The sequence below is a fragment of the Manis javanica genome, chromosome 17 (assembly GCF_040802235.1).
Source record: "Manis javanica isolate MJ-LG chromosome 17, MJ_LKY, whole genome shotgun sequence".
In the NCBI taxonomy this organism is placed as follows: domain Eukaryota; kingdom Metazoa; phylum Chordata; class Mammalia; order Pholidota; family Manidae; genus Manis; species Manis javanica.
The window spans coordinates 24,017,264-24,038,893 of NC_133172.1; the positions used below are offsets into that span (position 1 = coordinate 24,017,264).

The window sequence follows — 21,630 nt, forward strand, 5'->3', positions numbered from 1 at the left end:
CATAGAGGTGATGGGCCAAGTCTGGGTTTTAGATGCCAAGCAGATCGAACGGCTTCAGCCAGAAACTGAGAGAGATATGACAGAGGGAAGGTTCTGGCAGGACAATGTGTACAGGAAGAGTAACTGATCAGTTCTGGTTTTCTTTGCAGCAGCAGCAGCAGCAGCTTCCCCTTCGGCTACACCCTTTTACTACCATCTCATTGACAAAGGGCATGTTGAAGCCCAGTTCTACTGTCATGGACAGACCATCCCCCTCATTGGTGGCTACCAGGCCTATGTGATGGCACCTATGCCCACCCCAGCAACGGTGGAAGAGAAGCCACCCCCTAGGCGGGCTCCCAAAAGACCTCATACTAGTTCACGAAAGTCTGATGAAGAAGAGGGTTGCTCCCCGCCAAAAATTAGGCGGCTGGAACCTAATGCCAAGATGATGACCACACGGAAGCTTGGTGGCAGAGCCAGGTCTACAAGAAGGGCACGGCGTTAACAACCGACATGCAGTGGTCCCACTTCCCAACCCCACCACCACCTCCCACCCCATATCAACTGTAACTTTGTAAGAAGAGTGACTTGGCTTAATAAATTTCTTGTTGTTATAATAATTTATTGGCTGCAGTAATGTTATTTATTAGTCACCTACCGTTAATAAAAAGTGCCAGCTTTCCCAAGCGCCAGTGTGCTGCATTGTCTCAGTGCCCAGGGAGCTTCTGCCAGGCGCACCCACATGATGTGTGTCCTTGTGTCTTGCCCCAGTCCAGTCCTGGGGCCACCTGGCAGTGGGGACATGCCCTGCTGGGGGCAGAAGGATTCCGGGCAGCAGGCCCCCTGCCCACCTCCCGGGGTTGTCACAATCTGTCCCACGCTGAGCCCACATTCCCATCCCTGCATGCTTTGGTGCCGGCCCGCCACTGCCCTGATTAATGCAGCAGCCGGGAGCCAGAGCTTCCATGCGGCTCCGGGCTCCACCTGCAGCCACGGCCCAGCAGAGGGCTGGGGGAGCCAGGGAGGTGACAGGCAGGAGCAAGCAGCTGTTGCCTGGCTGTGACGCGACTCCACTCTCTTTTCCCAAACGGTGACGTCTCCGTTTGGAAAGTACTCAGACATCTGTTTTCTCTGGGGGAGCTTGTAAGGAAAGGCTGTGCTCTTGGCCCCTTGGTGGTGAGCTTCAGTCGGTCTGCAGAAGGATGGCCGTCAGGACTGCAGTTGCGGAGAGAATCTCAGTGCCGGCGCCTCCCCTCCCCACTGCCCCCCACACACACCCCCGCCGCCGCATCTCCAGGATCAGCCCTCTTTCAAGCTCATTCCAAAGCCCTTCCCAGAAACCAGGTCTGTGCTGTGCACCCTCTGGGGATCGCAGACCTTTTAACATGGATACATGTCTCCCCAGCTAGACTGTGAGCTCTCAGAGAGCAGGACCTGTGCTGGTCATTCATCTGCCCCACAGCAGCCCAGCAAAGGGCTCTGCACACAAATGCAGCTGGCATTGGTGGGAAGGGTGTGTGTGTGTGCATGTGCTCTGCAAACCCGGGGCAAGCAAGGCCATGGCTGAGCCTAAGCAGAGTGGGACTGTGGAGCCTGGCTGCTGGCCTGGATTTCTCCTCCAAACCTAAGCTTGGTGGCCTCTCGAGGAAGAGACCCTGCACCCAGCCCACAGGCCAAATGCACACAGTCCTCACGTGATCTCAGCTCAGGTCACCCTGGTGGTGCCTCCAGGTCCTCAGAGTACCCTGGCCATGTGTCCCCCATGCATCACCCAGCGGGTAGACCAAAGCAGTGCTCCGGACAATCGTGTGCCGGCATTGAGGGCTTGCCCCCGGCTCTGGGCTTCCACCTCTTGGGTGAGCAATTATGGGACGAGGTGGCTCTGTGTGGTGGGAAGCCTTTTCCTATGGAATCGTGGGATGTCGGAGCATCTCTACTCTGCCTTCATCAGTGGTGCAGTGAGCCTGAGTGTCCGCCAGCCCGGTTCATTTGCCCTTCTAGGGGACCTCGACCTGTCCTCCCTGAGCAGGCTCCACGGAGACAGCTCGGGGCTGCCTGAGTGGGATGGCACAAATGACCGATAGACTTTGGGGAAACGGAATTAAATGTATTGGGTAAGGCTGGGAGGATAAGAAGACCGGGAGCATTCACCGAATTTGCATAGGAGAGTAAGAGGCGCTGTGTCTGCCAACCCTGGAAGGAGTGGTAAAACCATGCCAGTTGTCAGCGGGCTCCCAAAGGGCATCCGCAAACTCAGTCCCCTCCACCAACTGGCCTCAGCCGTGAGAACAAGGGTTTGGGGCTGGTGCTCATGCAGGTCACTGGTGTAGTGACACAGTCATGAAAGACACGACCACGGACTCGTGGAATGAGTCATGACCCTCTATTTACTGCCCTGAAGGTTACAGACTCGCCAACTGACTGGAGAACCCGCTACGTGGCATCAGCTCTGGGCCCGACCTGGAGCTGAGGGCAGCTCTCCACTCCTCCGGGTCCCAGTGACGTCCCGTCCCCTAAGGGTGGATGTGCCTACGTGACATGAGGCAGGCCAAGTGCTGGGTGTGGGGCCGGCAGAGCGGGGCTTGGATGGGTGGTCACTATGTCATCTCCCACAGCCCCGTCCGCTCAGGTAGAGGAAGGGCCGTGGCCTACACTGCAGGTGACTCGGCTCCTCCTGCTTGCTCACCCCTGGGAATAAGCTCGCCTCCCAGTGAACAGCGAACACCCGGTGATGTCCACACCCCCTCTGCTCTTCCCTATGCTTTGTTTCAACCTTCTTACACCTGAAGGAGGGTGTGGCCTGGACTTACTTCTGGGCTTGAGCTGTAGCCCCATGGAGCTGTGTTTGTTGTTCCTAGGGCCAGGACAGGGTTCTTGGGAAAATGAGTGGCTGTCCCTTCCCCAGGGGTGTACTGTTCATGGAGGAGCCACCTTCCCATATAGAAGTGGGTTGGTTCACAGACAGACATGCTGCCCTACATTGCCAAGAAACATTACCCAACTTCACGGGCTTGGCATCCCACAGTAAAGTCAGTCTTCTCCACGGCAAAAGGCTGGCCCCCTCAGATTTTGCTTATTAGGAATGCCCACCATATTCACTCATTTGCTAAATGGACTTTTGTGCGTGAGGCAGTACTTCACATCTACGTTGCTTAGAACTTCTTGCAGGGTCAAACTTGGCTGAGTGTGAACCAGCCAGAGGCGGTGTAGCCCGTCCCCTCGGCTGCCCAGAAGGCAGCCCAGCAGAGCATACCCCCAAGGATGCAGGCAGGAGCTCACTGTGTTGTCCCCTCTTGCCCCAGGAGGGGCCTGGAGTCCCTCACTGCTAGAGGCCATGCCACACCCACAGATAGGGCCCAAGAGGAGAATCTGGACAGGGAGGGCCAGTGTCCAGCTCCCGGGCTTCAGCCCCCTAACACCACGCTGGGCATGCCTCCTGTGGCTGGGGGCTCTGCAGCGGGAGGACCCAGGTCACCCTGGCTTCAGCCTCACCCAGGGAGCCGTGGTGGTTTCCCAGGCCAGTCTCTGCCGTCAGCCCTGAGACGGTGGTTCCAGACTGCCCCAGATACATGCAGTGCACTGCGTGGCAGAGAGCGGTTCTCTCTCTCAGCCTTCGGAGGAGCCCTGCGGGCAAGGGAGCCCGTCCCAAGATGCTGAGTGGCCCAGCTCCTCTCTCTCAAACCTAACTCTCTTCTTCTCTCTCCCTATCTCCATTTCTTCCCCTCTTGCTGTCTGTCTTGCTTTCTTCCTCCCTGCCTGGGGCTGTAGAACCGCATGCACAAGTCTCTCATGCTCTTCGACTCCATCTGTAACAACAAGTTCTTCATCGATACCTCCTCTATCATTCTCTTCCTCCACAAGAAAGACCTCTTTGGTGAGAAGATCAAGAAGTCACCTCTGACCATCTGCTTTCCTGAATACGCAGGTGGGTGTCACGGTGGCCCTGTGCAGGAGGAAGCCCCCCCCTACCAGGGACCTGCCTCTGGCAGGAACCAGAGCCCAGTGCCGGGCAGCAACCAGCTGATGACAGACATCACTGCAGGTGTGGGGCTGGGATGTGTGGGAGGAGTGCTAGGGCGTGACCAGGCTTGGCCATTCTGCAGACACCACCCTGGGTGCAGTGGGAAATGGACTCTCCTGATCCATGTGTTGTGGACCAGGTGACTCAGGAGTGACATGACAGGAATCAGAAGGCCTGACAGGACCACAGGGTCCCCCTGCTCCTTTCCTCCTCAACACCTAGGAAAGCACTCCTGTCCTACCCGCTTGTCACCAGTGGCTACCACTGATCCCTGCCCTGGAGAGCGTCTGGGCCACACAGCACCTTGACATGAATTAGAAAGGGTGGACACATGGCCTGGGAGTGGGGCCTGGGCCACTTTTCAGCCCCTCCCCGCTTTCTCTGCTACCTGCTCTGGGGCACTGTGTGCATCTGTTCAGCCTGTGCGCAGCCAGATCCTGCCCCGCTCCCACCCGCCGCCCTCCCCTCCCCTCCCCACTCCATCGCCCTTCCCCTCTCTCCATCCCTGGTCTTTCCCCACATCAGACCACTCCTACTCTGCAAGCCTCCAGCATGCCTGCCTGCCTTTCTTCCACCTTCTTCAGGGCTCCTTCCCACCTCTGACTCCCAGGGGGTGTGGCACAGACCCCCACCACAGAGCTCTTTCTGAATGGGTGGGTGAGATATGGGGCAAAAGGCCCTGAACAGCCAAAGCAATCCTGAGAAAGAAGAACAAAGCTAGGGTGATTACACTCCCTGACTTTCAAGCTCTACTACAAAGCTACCGTAATCAAAACAGTTTGGTACAGACACAAGAACAGACCCATACATCAATGGAACAGCATTGACAGTTCAGCTATAAACCCATGCATCTACGGTCAATTAATATATGATAGAGGAGCCATGAATACACAACTGGGAAAAGACAACCTCTTCAACAACTGGTGGAATAAGTCATGAAAACATAAATCTCTCAGATGAAAACACAGGCAAAATCTCTTTGAATATAAACATGACCGATTTTTTCCTGAACACATCTCCTTGGGCAAGGGAAACAAAAGCAAACATGAATAAATGGAACTACATAGAACTAAAAAGCTTCTGTACAGCAAAGGACACCACCAGCAGAACAAAAAGGCATCCTATGGTATGGGAGAATATGTTCATAAATGACTCATCTGATAAGGGGTTAACATCCAAAATATATAAAGAACTCATACACCTCAACACCCAAAAAACAAATAACCTGATCAAAAAATGTGTGGAGGTCCTGAACAGACACTTCTCCAAACAAGAACTATGCATGCCCAACAGGCACATGAAAAGATGTACTGTATCACTAATCATCAGGGAAATGCCAATTAAAACCACAATGAGGTATCACCTCACACCAGTTAGAAAGGCCACAAGCCAAAAGACAAGAAATAAATGCCAGCAAGGGTGCAAAGAAATAGGAACCCTCCTACACTGTCGGTGGGACTATAAATTGGTGCAACCGCTGTGGAAAGCAGTATGGAGGTTCCTCAAAAACCTAAAAATGGAAATACCATTTGATCCAGTAATTCCACTCCTAGGAATTTACCCAAAGAAAACAAAATCCCTGATTCAAAAAGCTACATGCACCCCTGCGTTTATCACCCAACAGCTAAGATATGCAAGCAACCTAAGTGTCCATCAACAGATGAATGGATAAAGATATGGTACACATACACACTGGAATATTATTCAGCCATAAAAAGAAAAGAAATCCTGCCATTTGCAACATGGATGGACCTAGAGGATATTATGCTCAGTGCAATAAGCCAGGCAGAGGAAGACAAGTACCATATGATTTCACTTTTCTGTGGAGTATAAGAACAAAGCAACAAAGAACAGTACAGCACTAGACTCATAGACACTGAGAACTAGTGGTTACCAAGAGGGAGGGGGAGTGGATGAGGTGGGGGGAAGGGAAGCGGGACTGCTGAACCACTGTGATGTACATTTGATAAAGTAAAATTTTTTTAAAAAGCAGAAACCAATGAAGTAGAAAGCCAACTTACAATAGAAAAATCAACAAAGTCAAAATCTGGTTTTTCAAAAGCTGATAAAGTTCTAGGAAAACAAATCAAGGGGAAAAAAACCCACAAATGGCAAATAACAGGAATTAAAAAGAGGACATCACTACCAAAACCACAGATAATAAAAAGGTAACAGGATATCATGAATATTTTAAGGCCAATTAGAAAACTTAAATAAAAAGGAAAATTCCTTGAAAATCATATTTCTAAAACTGACACAGTCAGAAAATCTTGGTAGTCCTTTAAGTACTGAACTGAATCCATATTTTAAAATACCCCTGTAAGGAAAATACTAAGCCCAGAGAGCACTGATGCATAATTTCAGTTAAGGTAGAAATAATACCAATAGTATACAGACTCTTTTGTAAAGTACACAAAAATGAGAGTTGTTTCATGAGACCAGGACAACCCTGAAACCAAAACCTATAAGGATATTACAAGGAAAGAAAATTACAGACCAATATTCCCCCATGAAACACAGAAACGAAATTCCTTAACAAAATATATGAATGTAATCCAACAATATATAAGAAAGTAAACACATAATAAACAAGGAGCTTTCTCCATGAATACAATGGTGTTACAATATTTCTAAAAATCAATCCACATTAACAACTAAATAAACACAGAAAAAGCATTTGATAAAATTAATTTTAAAAACATCTATTCATGATAAAACTATCAAATTAGGAATAGGAGGTAGGAGGAAAACTTATTTTCATGAAGAGTATCTACCAAAAGCCTATAGGAAATATTTGTAATGGTAAAATATTTAAGCTGTTCCTCTGACATGCAGAACTAGGTAAGGAAGTCTATTATCATTACTTTTACTCAACACTATACGGAAGGCCATAGATCATTCATCAAAGGCAAAGAAAAAAAAGCTTTAAGTAAACTAGAAAGAATAAAACTGCTATCATTCAGCAAAGATCATATGACTCCATTCTATGAAATATCTAGAATTGGCAAATACTTACAGGCAAAAAGTAGATCAAAGGTTACCACCGGCTCAGTAGATGGGAGAAGGAGAGAGTTACTGCTTAATGGTTACAGACATTCTGTTTGGAGGGTCACGAGAAAGTTTTGGAAACAGTGACGGCTGCCTAACAATGATACTGTCAGTGAACTGTACACTTAAAAATGGTTAAAATGGCAACTTTTATTATACATTTTTTATCACAATAAATAAGCTAGCTGGAATAAAAAAGCTCTAAATTCTATTTTCCCACTCATACAAGTTTCTAAGCTTCCTGAGGTCTTGCAGGAAGAATGCTTCTACTATATAAATGAGTCTGGGGTCGTAGAACAATGCATTAAAAAACTACAAGAACTACAAAAAGACCTCCACAAAACACGAGTACCTGAAGGTGGCCCTTATGGGTGGCTTCAGTATCCCATAATGGCCTGACTAATGTCTCTGCTAGGCCCCTTAATAACAGTTTGTGGTTTACTCTTAATTGCCCCATGTGTTTTCAAGTTCCTTCAACAGCACATGGCAGAAATTTCACACATAAAAGTTAATCAACTGTTGCTGCACCAAGTACGCGTCCCTCCCGACTGAGCCTCCTCCGGCCATCAACCAGCCTTAAACGCCCCCCCCCCACAAAGCCCCTTGTCAGCCAGAAGTAGCCAGAGGGGAGAGTCGTTGCCCATTATGACCAAAAGGCTGGAATGTAAGGCTGGAGGCATCAGGGGAAGGGGTGAGCCTGATGGACAAGCTCAGGCCTCACCAAATGAGGCAAAGAGACCAACAGGTTCCAGTCTGACAACATTGGAGAACCTGATCGGATAACCCTCCCAACTAGAGCCCTTCCCCCAAGCTAGATTAGTGGTAACTTTCCAGTACCTGGCTAAAGGCCAATGAGAGACCTCCACATACCCTAGGTGAGCCAATCCTCGCGCCACTGTACACCTTTGCTCTCCCTCCCCCTGCCTTCTTTAAAAACTTGCTGCCTGCCCTGCTGGGTGTGACTTCCCCGGCCTGTGTTTCAGACCGAGGAACATCACCCGGGAATTGCATTCAAATAAACTGCCTGGCCCTTTGTTGCCTCTCCTTCGCCTGCTTATTTTGGTTGGAATTTATTGTAATTTATCTTACATTTGGTGCCGAAACCTGGGAAGGAGCGTGAGCGCGGGGCCCCGACCGGCCACCGCTGGCCCTACCCCCTCCTTCCCCAACCCGGGACCTCAGCTTGCTCTCTGCTGTATGGACTATTTTCCGGTGAGTCCCTCAGTTTCCCCCGGTCTGTTTCCCTTCCTAACTCCGTTTCACCTGGTCCGTTAGAAATTGTACGTACGTCCAGTGGGGCATCGAGCCCCTCGTCATTCAGCCCACCTTCTGCAGGCATTCGGCCCGCCCCTGGCCCTGCGGTACAGGAGACGTCCCTACCCCAGGCCCCAGGCGCTCCTCTCAGCAGGATTACTGGGGGGTGATGCAGACATGGGGAACCAGCCCTCAAAAGCAGAGGCCCAGACCCCACTGCGGTGTCTCATTTCTAATTTGACTACTCTATATTTGTCCCGGGAAGTTTGCAAGTAGAAGCTGGTCTTCCTTTGCTCTCAGACCTGGCCTCAGTATCCCGTGGACAACCAATCTCGCTGGCCCCGAGGGAACTTTCGATTTTGGCCTCCTCACCAACTTAACTAATTATTGCCATTGGAGCAGAAAGTGGAGTGAAATCCCATATGTGCAGGCTTTTTGGACTATGCACACCCACCCAGATTTGTGTGTTAAGTGTACTCCTTCCCAGGTTTTGTTAGCCCAGGCCTCTGCCAAAGACCACCGATCTCTACCCCTCCTATTACTGGGAGGCTCTTCTCTGATGGACTCGGCAGAGGATCTTGGCTACCCTCCTTCCCGCTCCTCCAGGCCCACTATGGGGGCCAGCTCCCTTCCTCAATGTATCTCTCCTCCATCTTGTTCTCCTTCTCTTCTGGTTTTGCCACCACCTTGTTCTCCTCCTCTTCCGGTTTCTCCTCTATCTTGTTCTCCTTCTCTTCCGGTTTCTCCACCATTTTGTTCCCTGTCTCTTCCGGTTTCTTCACCATCTCGTTCTCCTTCTCTTTTGGTTTCTCCACCATTTTGTTCCCTGTCTCTTCCGGTTTCTTCACCATCTCGTTCTCCTTCTCTTCCGGTTTCTCCGCCACCTTGTTCCCCTTCTCTTCCAGTCGCGCCGCCATCTTGCTCCACAGGTGCCAACTCCACTTTGGATAAAACAGATAAAACTCCCCCATACCCCAGTCCCCTGCCTTCAAGCTCTGCATCAATTCCCAAGTTGTATCCCCCACTGCCAAGGTCACCCCCTCCATCCCCTCCTTCAAACCCGCTACTGTCTTACTCACCACAGCTGGTGCCCAAATGGTCTAGCCCTCCTGTAACCTGCTCTAAGTCACAGCGGTCTCAAACTCACATGATGGCTCCTCTGAGGGAGGTAGCGGGGGCTAAAGGGGTAGTGCAGGTTCATGTTCCTTTTTCTCTGGCAGACTTATCCCAAGTAGAACAGCGATTGGGGTCCTTTTCCTCCAACCCTGTAATGTTCGCTAAGCAGTTTAAATATCTCACTCGAGCTTACAAGCTCACCTGGCACAATGTGCATGTAGTTCTCCAATCCACTCTAACCCTGGAGGAATATGACCATGTCACGGCAGCAGCACAGCACTGTGCCAATGAAGCCCATGCCACAGATGAACGGGAACCTATGGGCAGGGAAGCTGTTCCTCTACAGGAACCCTCCCAAGGGTGAGGCATGCCGGGATCGCATGGTTTGCTACTTATTGGCAGGTATGAACTCAACCACCCAAAAGGCTATCAATTATGATAAGCTTAGAGAGACTACCCAGAAGCCTGACAAAACCCATCAGAATTCCTCAAGCGCCTAAAAGAAACTCTAGGAGCTTTTACTAAAATTGACCCGGCCTCAGCGTTAGGTTCCTCTCTCCTAGTCATGCATTTTATAACTCAGTCAGCTCCCGACATCAGGCGCAAGCTTAAAAAGGCTGAGGATGGTCCCCAGACCCCTCTAGGAGACCTGGTAGATATGGCATTTAAAGTTTTTCATGCCCAAGAGGACGAGAGCGAGAGGAGGTCAGCTGCCCGAATGGCAGAACAGACTTACGCCATAACAGCTGCTCTGTGACCAGCTCATGGAGATCGTCGGGGTGTCCCTGAAGATCGACTGGAACCTCCGGGCCCTTGCTTTCGGTGTGGCAAAGACGGGCACTAGACACGAAAGTGCCCCAACCAACCATGCAGACCGACTAGACTGTGCCCCAGCTGTGGTAAACGAGCTCATTGGAAAGTAGACTGTCCACTCGGGGGTGGTCCTCCTCCAGTGGCAGAGCCCCGTGGGGGGCGGACGCCCTCAAAGGACTACCCTTCAGACCTGCTGGGCATCCTCGAAGACTGAAGATGCCTGGACTCGGACACCCCGATCACCCTCGCCGAGCCCAGGGCCAAGCTGTGGGTACCGGGTAAGCCCATCTCCTTCTTAGTGGATATGGGGGCTACCTACTCTGTTCTCCCCTTCTTTAAAGGGCCATTGAACCCTGCCAAGGTCTCTGTAGTTGGGGTCATGGGAACCCTCTCCAAGCCTTTAGAGATGGGCCCGGTGGCCTGCACCTTCCAAGGCATCCCGTTTACCCATTCCTTTCTAGTCATGCCTTCCTGTCCTACCCCTCTGTTAGGATGGGATTTGCTCTATAAGTTAGGAGCCTCTATTTCCCTCCCACCTTTTAAATGCTTACAGGATGCCAGAAACTCCCTCATTGCTTTGGTAGGCGAAGGAGAGTTAGACGACAGTAACCTGACTCTCCCAACTTCCTGGACTGCTGTCAATCCAGTCGTGTGGGATATCTCCACCCCTGTGGTGGCAACCCATCACACCCCGGTTTTAATACGCCTTAAAAACCCATCCCGCTTCCCTTCTCGGCCTCAATTTCCTATTTCACTCGCTCGGCTATGTGCTGCTCCCCGGGGACCAGCTGGACTAAGCACATTTGAGCTGATGTATGGCAGGCCCTTCTTACTACACACAGGCTTGCCCGCTACCTCTCCTGCTTTGGCCTCCTACCTTCCTTACTTTACACTGTTGAGACATCTTCTCAGGGAACATGCAGACCAGCTCCTACCCCAACCTACATCATCCAACAACCCAGGAGATATAGTGATTCTTCAGCCAGGGGATGAGGTACTCCTAAGAGAACTCCAGCCAAAATCTCTGCAACCCCGCTGGACAGGGCCTTATACAGTAATCCTCACTACGCCCTCAACAGTCAAACTACACAGGAATTCCTCCTGGTATCACCTTTCTAGGCTCAAACGGGCACCCAGACATGATGAGTGGGTGTCTTGTGAGGTGGGTCCTCTTAAGCTGCGGGTTAGTCGTGTCAAGTACAACCAACCAGATGAATAGCCCGGTGGTCTCCATGCAGTTATTCTGCATGGAAGTTTAAGCTCCAACTAACTCTATGGACTCAACCGAGAAGTAGGCACCCAAAGTTGCCTACGTGTAGGTTGTCAGGCGCCGATTCAAATACCGGTACACACAGACATCTTAACACTTTCTCAAACCCTATGCTGTGCTTTCCGTATGACCAAATCTCTCATACATGTATTTTCCAGTCTGACATGTATGGGGGAATGTCATCCTGAATTAGACACATGTAGAGTTCATGCAGTAGAAAAAACAGCAAGAGGAGTCTCTGACAACATGTTCTTCAGAATACAAGATAAGCTATACATTACCATTAGTGACCCATGGGATCCATGCTGGGAAAAGGAGTACAGGGCAAGCTATATGATAGTTACCAATGGTCCCCACAGGGCACAGTATACATCAAGAGGGAATGGACCACTCTGTAAATCCCACTCTCACGGAAGTTCTAAACACCTAGGCACAGGTATCAAGTAATATTCTAAAAACAGAACAGACACTAAAACATAAGATTCAGTCGGACCCCTACCCCCACTCTCTACGACCAGCAGGAACACCACTTTCCTGGGCCGGAGTCATTAAGAAACAGTGCAGTTTCTTAATGCTACACATATCCTCAGCAATGTGTCCGACTGTTTCCTCTGCACCTCCCTCCAATGGCCCCCGGTGGTGGCAGTTCCCATTAGTTTTTTCCAGGCTCAACCAGTAAACTCTGAAAAGACTTCAGCCTCCCTTTAAGCGAGGTACCGATGTGGAAAACGAGCCTTAAGCCCAAAGCTCGACACAGGTCCAGGGCCACCAGAAAACGGCGCGAAGAACCATCGTCCCCACTGACCTGCTACCTGACCCAGCATTCCACCATCTCAAAATTGTCAATGGGAAGCCAATGCCGACGACAGGTAACCCTAGACACTCCAATCTCTCTTCAAGGGGGCGGGTTCTTCTGGTGCAATAATACACTTACCCAATGCATCAACAGCACCACGGTAGGACCCTACTTTTCGGTGATGCTGGTGCCCCAACTAATATTGTACAGCAAACCTGAGGTAAGACAGGCACTAGACAAATGGTCTATATATCACAACACTAGACAGAAGAGGGTGGTTTTTCTACCTGTGCTAGTGGGAGTGAGCCTAGTTACTGCAGTGGCCGCAGCCGCCACAGGGGCAGGAGCCTTAGGCCATAGCTTAGTCAGCTCTCAGGGTCTAGCAAGTCAATTGGCGGCATTAGACAATAGAGTGAGCCTAACCTTGGGAGAAACCTTGACTTCCCTTATTTTCCTCGGGCGACAATTTACTTCCCTTGCCCAGGTCACCCATCAAAATCGGCGGGCCTTAGATCTGCTTACTGCAGAAAAGGGTGGAACCTGTATTTTCTTGCAGGAAGAATGCTTCTACTATATAAATGAGTCTGGGGTCGTAGAACAATGCATTAAAAAACTACAAGAACTACAAAAAGACCTCCACAAAACACGAGTACCTGAAGGTGGCCCTTATGGGTGGCTTCAGTATCCCATAATGGCCTGACTAATGTCTCTGCTAGGCCCCTTAATAACAGTTTGTGGTTTACTCTTAATTGCCCCATGTGTTTTCAAGTTCCTTCAACAGCACATGGCAGAAATTTCACACATAAAAGTTAATCAACTGTTGCTGCACCAAGTACGCGTCCCTCCCGACTGAGCCTCCTCCGGCCATCAACCAGCCTTAAACGCCCCCCCCCCCCACAAAGCCCCTTGTCAGCCAGAAGTAGCCAGAGGGGAGAGTCGTTGCCCATTATGACCAAAAGGCTGGAATGTAAGGCTGGAGGCATCAGGGGAAGGGGTGAGCCTGATGGACAAGCTCAGGCCTCACCAAATGAGGCAAAGAGACCAACAGGTTCCAGTCTGACAACATTGGAGAACCTGATCGGATAACCCTCCCAACTAGAGCCCTTCCCCCAAGCTAGATTAGTGGTAACTTTCCAGTACCTGGCTAAAGGCCAATGAGAGACCCCCACGTACCCTAGACGAGCCAATCCTCGCACCACTGTACACCTTTCCTCTCCCTCCTCCTGCCTTCTTTAAAAACTTGCTGCCTGCCCTGCTGGGTGTGACTTCCCCGGCTTGTGTTTCAGACCGTGGAACATCACCTGGGGATTGCGTTCAAATAAACTGCCTGGCCCTTTGTTGCCTCTCTTCACCTGCTTATTTTGGTTGGAATTTATTGGAATTTATCTTACAACTGCTAAGAACAAAAAGGCAACAAATTATTCCCATTCAGTTAGTCATTGAACAAGAACATCATGTAATAGCTTACAAGAACCTGAACCCCATTTTTCTAAAGGACATTGGCAGTATTATTAAATCTCTTTGTGTGTCACAATTTACTTAATACAAACAAGATTAGTATGTTTAGATTCTTATCAAAATATACCCAAAATTGTTTTTCACTATCCCTTATTCTTCTGTAAATTACTTGTAAAAATTACTTAGAAAAAAGGTAAAAAGGATACCTTGGACCTAGATGGTAAATGGTAATGACTATTTTTCCTAGTATACTGAAGATTAATATAATCCCTTAGCACTGTCCACTGAAAGGGCCTTGATGCAGTGACATCCCAATAGCAATGAACACTATTAGGGTCCAGATCTTTGTTTCTAAACATTTCTCATTAAAAAGAACAGCTCTTGAGTCAATTTCAGACTAAGGCAAGAAAACTACAAGGTAAGCCTGGAACACTTTCTCAGTAAGCAATGTAATCAGCAAAGAATGATGCTAAGGGATGCAGGAGCAGGCGTAAAGGGGCTGCCACTGGCCAAATTTAGGACAATTAAAGCAACAAAAGAATAATGACAAATTATAACACTAAATTTTTTTTAAAAATCAAGATTTTAGAGTAATGCTAAAAGGGAGAAAGGGGCTCTTAACAGAAAAACACCAGTTATAAATATAGATGGTTAGAAAATCATTAATTTGCAAACACCAACATAATAACTGATTCAGGCAAGGATCATCCATAGTAAAGGGCTGTTGGGGAACAGGATATTTACTCTGTCTTCAAATATTATTACCATTAAAAGCAGTTATGCCTTACACAGGGTTAAAGGTACCTTTATGATGGAAAGATCTGGCACATACCACCTTAAACAAGTAATTAGCAACACCAATAATAGGATGAATAAAATCATGTGTCTCCAGCTGTGATGCAATAAGAAGTCATCATCATCTATACAGTGTTCCTGCCAAGAATGTTTAACTTTGTTTCTCCATGATTACATTCATCAGATAGCTCCAAATTGTGGGCCATTCTATAAGAAAACTGTTGTCAACTCTTCAAAAATAACAATTTCATAAAGACAAAAAGAAAGCAGGAAGATCGTTTTAGATGAAAGGAGGCTTAAAGAAGTTAAGACAGCCAAATGCAGTCTTTGATCAGTTCTTGGATTGAAACAGTTATAGATGACATTTTTAGAGAAACAGAAGAAATCTGAGTATGTTAAATAAAATTATTGAGTGTCAATGTTCATTTCATTCCTGGATGTGAAAAAAAGATACTATGATTATGTAGGAGAATGATCTTGTTCTAAAAGATATGTGCTTAATAATTAGGGATGTGATGATGTCTGCAATTTACTCTCAAATAGTTTGACAAGACAAAGCAAGTAATAGAAAGGAAAAGCAAAAGGGACAAAATATTGTTTTTGACTCTAAACAACTTTTCTGTTGTTTTGCAATTTTTCAAAATAAACAGTAGTAGCTTAAAAAAAAAGACTGCTTTAGGGCAGACTATAAAGATTGAGAATGACCAATCTAGAGATGAAGGCAATGATGATATAAGATAAATGATTTTTAAACCCAAACTGAAAGCATTAGGTAGAAGAACAAAATCAAGCAGTTATGGTCAAAACATAGAATCCATGCACCCCCCCCCACCCTTTTCTCACCAGTGTTTTGGAACTATTGTCTTATACCCTAATCTGAAGAAAACGGTTTTCCTCCCCTTTGAAATACTGTATTATAGTATTTACTAGCAACTTCCAAAAGACTAATACCAAAGTTGTTTTTCTCATGGCACATGCCTGACATAATAAGCACGAACAACACATTGTTCCAAAATAAAATTTAACTCATAAATAATGAGTTCTGAAGACTCATCTATTTAGAAAATGTTTCTTTGGCTATAAGCAAACTTATTCTACAACTTTGCCTTTCTTAAAAATGAAAAAAGAGCTTCAACATTAGAGAAATCAAATACACTCTCTTCAATAAATTACCTGTAATTACTTAATTCAGATAAAGCATTTTCTAAAATTCAACACACATTCAGAAAAACTCTTAAATAGGGATAAAAGGAAATATCCTCAATCTGATATAAACTAAATACAAAAAAAAAAAAAAACTACTGTAAACATCATACTTGGTGAGTTTTGTGAAGTTTATCCCTAACACCCACTATCATCATTTCTATTCAACCTTGCACTAGAAATCTTAGCCAGTACAAAAAGCAAGAAATAAATAAACAGTGTAAGATTGGAAAGATAAAATAAGGTAATCTTGAGGAAATCACAACAAATCTTACACCACCAGGTATCAAGATGACTTATAAAGCTATGATAATAAGACAGTGTTAAGTTTGGTGCAAAAAAACAAATAGGTCAATAGAACAGTCAAGAAACAGATCCACACATACAGCCACCTGATTTATGACAGAAATGACAATGCAGTGGAGAGTGTATGATCTTTCCAATACATGGTGATAGGGCAACTAAACATTCAAATAGTAAAAAAATGAAACCTGACCTCAATCCCCATTAACACAGAATCAATTCCAGGTCCACCATAGATCTAAAAGTAAAAGGCAAAATAATAAAGCTTCTAGAAGATAATAAAAGAGATGATATCTTTCGTAACATTAGAGTAGGAAACACTTCCTAAAAACAAGACAAAAAACACTAACCAGATAGGAAGTGACTGTTAAAATGAAGAATTTCTAGTCATCAAGGGACACCATTAGAGTGTCAAGTCCCAGACCTGAGAAATTTACAAACACTCTTGAAAAAGCACTCATAACAAACATACATCAGGAATTACTATGAATCAATTAGAATATGGTGACCATCATAATAAAAACGATGAGCATTTGTTTTACCAATAAAAAATAAAGTTAAAATAGCCAATAAATATTTGAAAAGGTGATCAGTTTCATTAATCATTACTAGAACGGTGAGCAAATATGAAAAGAACAGATAGTATCAAGTAGTAACAAGTATGTAGAGTAGCTGGAAGTGTCACTCACTGCTGACAGTTAATGAAAGTTGGTATAACCACTTTGGAAAACAAGCATTACAAATAGAATTGAAAACAAATACCCCATGAGAAATTTCTAGGCAAAAACTACAAACAACCCATATTGTTCACTTGAAAAATTAGAAGTTCATGAAGACTCTAACATCAAATCTATAAATATCTATCACAATGCCTGGCACACACAGAATTTACTCCACATTATATATAATGCAATCCCACAATCCCATCATCCTTTCCTTTCTTCACACACAAAAAATGGATAAAATTTAAGATCAGCGTGATTCTCAAAACATTTCAATGGCTTCTCATCTCACAAAAACTAAACCACAATCCTTACAATGATCTGAGCTGTCTGCCCTGATTAGAAAGCTCTTCTCCAAAATATACTCTTTATCAATTACTGAACTTTTGTTGAAATGTGGATAGAGGTATATAGTATTATTTTCATGGGTTTATTTAAAAGATAATACTAACTTTGGGAAATTCATGCAGATACTGTTTATTATTTGATTGTAATTATTACTGAGTGGCTTATGTAATCCTCACTTGGAATTTTGGAATAACATATTTTCCTGATATACAGCCTGGGGAATTAAATGCATTAAGAGTAAATATTTCAAATTTTTCATAAAGCAGAACAACTCATTTAATGGAGGGTTTTCATATTTCTTGTGATAAGTAGAATTGCACGTAGTTTTAAGAAAGTGTCAGCCATGTACCCCATACAACAGCTATTCTCACCAAACCCAGAATCCAAGCTCCCTACTACCTGCCACCCCAGGAGTGTACCGTCTTCATGTCATCCTCTGCTGAGTATGCAGTAGTGAACAAAGTAAAGTCCTTGCCTTCATAGCGATTACATTCTAGTGCTAAAGACATAGAATAGACATACTTAAAAACTGTCAGGTGGTTTGTGATAGGTAAAGCTAGGTAGGAAAAGAAAGAGTATATTTTGGATATATATCCAAATATATAGAGTATATTTGGCCTAAGTCACTCTGGAGAGACTCCGAAGTGGCTTACATTTTTCCATAAAATATTTTACTCTTATTGGTAAAAACAGATTTACTTGAAAAGAAAAGAAAAAAAAAGATGATCCATGTTCCCTCTTGTCCCTGTATCTTTCAACAAAGAATTGAGAGTAAATAAGACCTCCGAGAAAAGGAAACCAACTAGGAAATGGATGTTTGACTAAGTTACATCTACCCACTCTGCAGTAACCAAGAACTAAACCTGCCCAACTGGTGTTCAAACCAGTTAAGAGCCACTTTTCAGACCCAGAAGTTATTTAGCAATGATATCATACCAGTTTATTTAGCTACAACATCCAAGTTTTCACTAAAGTTAATTTTTATCAACAATCTTTACTTTCAAGAAAACTAAAATACCATCCAATTTTACTCACTTCCAGGGAAAATAAATGAAATGGTGAGCTTTTAAAACATTCAATGTGTTTTCCTATGTAAAGTGTGTGAATACTTATATACATAGAAACCTAACTGTAACCACACTAAACATACTGTTCTACAATTTTTAATGCCTGCATAAAAGCTACTCATACGTATCACGATTTATTTAACCAATACCCTCATGTTGGATTTTTAGTGTTTCCATTATATAAACAAAGCTTCAGGGAACTTTCTGTACATATCTTTTTGCTAGATCAAAAAGGGAATAAACAAAAGTTTTTAAAAAATGTTTGAAAATGTTTCAACACTAATGCTATAAGTGAAAACAATGTAAAAATATTTGATCCTATCCATTTACTACAGATGTTCTCATTTATTGGGGTTGTGGCTCATTCATGCCCCTCCTTTTGTCTTTTTTTCCTCAGATTACTAATTTTTCGTCCTTGTTATTCCAAAGGATAAATTTAAAAAACAGAGAAGGGACCCAAGTAAAACTTGCTATACTCCTTAGCTTAATTTTACAACAACAACAAAAACAACTGATGAGCATTTAAACTACCTTACCTAGCAGCCCTTCTCAGCCAAGGTTCCTGGAGAAAAGAATGCCCCAAACCTAAGATACTCATTGCATATAATGAATTCATTTCTCTCCTCTGCCTCTAGAGCCAACCATGCAGTACAAAACTGAAATAGAAAACAGCCATTCAAATCATTTCTTCAGGTTTTAATTCTCTCACAGAATCCAGCTAGGGAAAGGCCACATACTAAGCCATGTTTAATTCTACTCATATAAAAGAACAGTGCACTTAATAAAAGAAAAGAGAAGTGGCACTTAATAGTGCCATACTAATGTAAAGCTACCATGACATTTTCCCCTTTTTCATTCCAAGAATGTCCCAACACTTCTACTTAACTAGAGTTCACTGTAGTCCTACAGTTGAGTTGATTTTAAAGCCTAAATAAAATCTCACAAAAAATTTTAATTGACTATGTACTAGGTAAAGTTTTCCTACACTAAACTATAATTAAAGTATAGCTATCTAATCAGTATATTTTGTGGCCTTATCGGTCTCCTGTCCAGTGAAGCAGATCCTTTTAAAATACAGTCTAATCTATTTACTGAAGGGTGTCGTCATCAACCGGGAATGATTTTACCTACCCATGACAAACACGCACATGCTTATTCTTTGTGCCAAAATAACATGAACGTAACATAGAAAAGTAATTTGGTAAAATAACCAACTTCTACTGAAAACAGTTATTCAGGATTCCATAGGACTGTACTGAACGGAAGTTTTCAAATGTAACTGGATATAGTACCAGAAAGCTGTTCAGAGCACCCCAGAATGTATCCTTTGTATTTCAACCACATTATCATCAGAATAAAACCAAGAGTATCTCTTTTTCACATGCCAAATGGGAGGAAACATAACCAAGTTAGCATTATGCCATGAAGGAGGCAAGAATAATTCCGCTACAGAATACACTAAAAGCAACGGGGACACCATCTTCTGAGGGTCTGTTTCACATTTTCTAAAAGAACAAAAAATGTATATAGTTTTCCCAAAAATGAACAAATTGGTTTTATGAAGGACTTTTTCTTTCTTTTTTTCTCTTAAAAAAAAAGAATTTAAGATCCATTAACGTCTTAAAATTTAAACAAGCCAAACTTGAATTTTTAAGCACCATCTTAAAGAAGCCAAGTTTAAAACCCAACAATTGTATATGGTATTAGAGAAAAATGGCTTTCAGAAAACAAACGTCAACAAAATTTAGAACCAGAAGAAAGTAGGGACGATTCCACAGTTCATCCTTACATGTGGTTTCCAAGCAAACCAGGATTTTTTAGGTTCTTATTAAAAGTCCATATAGTCAAACTGATGTACACCTATGTAAGCAGTCATTTTTATACAGGATTGTTCAATAGAAAAAGTTAGGAATTCCACTATTTATAGTTTTGACACAACTTCTTTACCCTTTTCACCTTGACACTCTCTCCCGATATGACATAGGACATTTCAAGCAAATTAAATGTTGCTTTTCGAAGGAACAATTTCAAACTTCCAGGAGATAGTTTGAAACGCTACAGAATCCAAATGGAAAAAAATGTCAGATTAAACACCACCACTGCATTTCTTAAATCGGGTATACCTCCTCATATGCAATTCCATTACTAAATGAAAAACTTTCTTCCCTCCTCACTGGACAAAAACTCACTTTATGACTGAAGTTAAAATTTAATGAATAAGCACTCTTGACAAATACTAAACAACTGAAGCTGGAATTGCACATGAAGCCTATCATTATAAACCTAATAAAACATTTAAGTGCAATCAGTTAAAGAGTAACAAAGAATATACATTAGCAAAGATTAGATAACAAGCTAAAAAAAATAAGGTGAACATTTCCACCCACGCACTGATGTGTGCGTTGCGTTTATATACAAGTTAAACAGATTGTCACATCCCTCTTCCCCACCCCTCCCCGCCCCTCGAAGGTCAAAGGGCTCCAGACAAAAAGAGACAACAGAAGCACGTGACAAAAGTTTCTCCCACTTTCTCTCTCCGGGCCTAAAGGTAGTACTCCTGCCCGGTACCAGCTTGAGATAGTGCTGGGCCCCTGCCCAGAGGGCTGCGGGCCGGTAAGGCGTGAGGGGGTCGGCCAGGGCGAGTGGGCCAAGAAAAGCCCCAGCCCCGGGGAAAGGGAACCATGTGCCGAGGACGTGTCGGGGATCAGGCGCCTCCCGAGACCACCGGCGGAAGCGCGGCCTGTTACCTTTTTCTGCTGCTCGCGGAGCCGCGCCACCTCCAGGGCGCGCAGTGGCGCCGCGGCCGAGGCCGAGGCCGAGGCGTGGGGTCCGGGGTCCGGCGGGGCCTCCATGGAGGGGGAGCCGGAACCTCAGCGGGGCTAACGAGTCCTAAACAAGTGTTTATGCAGGCGGCGTGGCCGGCGGCTCCCCAACGCCCGCGTGCTCGCCCTCATGCACTGCGCGCCCCGCGCTGAGGAGGCCGCGCCCGCCTTCTCCGCTACCGTGGCGGCCGCTGCTCGCGTCCCGACTGCCCGCGGCCGCATCTCACAGGCGCATGCCGCCCGCTGCCGCCGCCGCCGCCGCCGCGGGCTCGGAGCAGCAGGCAGGCCGATGGGAGCAAGAGGAGCCTGTCCGGTGGCCGGGCCGAGCCGGGCGTCCAAGCCTCCCCACAAGCTCCGCCCCTCGCCCCGCCCTGCGCGGCACGCCGGGAGGCGCGCGCGTAGCCTCCCCCTTCGTCCCGTCCCCGGGCGGGCCACGTGGTGCCGGAGGACCCGGGGCGGGCCCAGCCTGAGGCTTCACCGTAGTGTGAGCCCTGTGGAAGCTTTCATTCTAGGGAATGTCTACCTTCAGTGAGATTTTCTGGGGGTGAGCACTAACCTTGTGCGGCCCCCCTCACTGTTGTTTAGCGCTGCGTCTGGCGGTGCAGCTGAATT

General features: G+C 45.8%; 1 protein-coding gene across 3 annotated transcripts in view; it reads right to left on the bottom strand.

Annotated features, from left to right (window-relative positions):
• URI1 (URI1 prefoldin like chaperone) overlaps nucleotides 1-21,405 on the bottom strand; it is a 164,187-nt gene extending 142,782 nt beyond the window's left edge. The window contains exon 1 of one of the 3 annotated variants that reach the window (XM_037021547.2): nucleotides 20,944-21,405. In XM_037021547.2, the coding sequence (XP_036877442.1) occupies nucleotides 20,944-21,048 (105 nt within the window). In that variant the 5' untranslated portion in view covers nucleotides 21,049-21,405. The remainder of the gene's footprint in view (nucleotides 1-20,943) is intronic. The other 2 variants (XM_037021548.2, XM_073226491.1) reach the window with 2 other exon arrangements.
• Nucleotides 21,406-21,630: the final 225 nt, after the last annotated feature.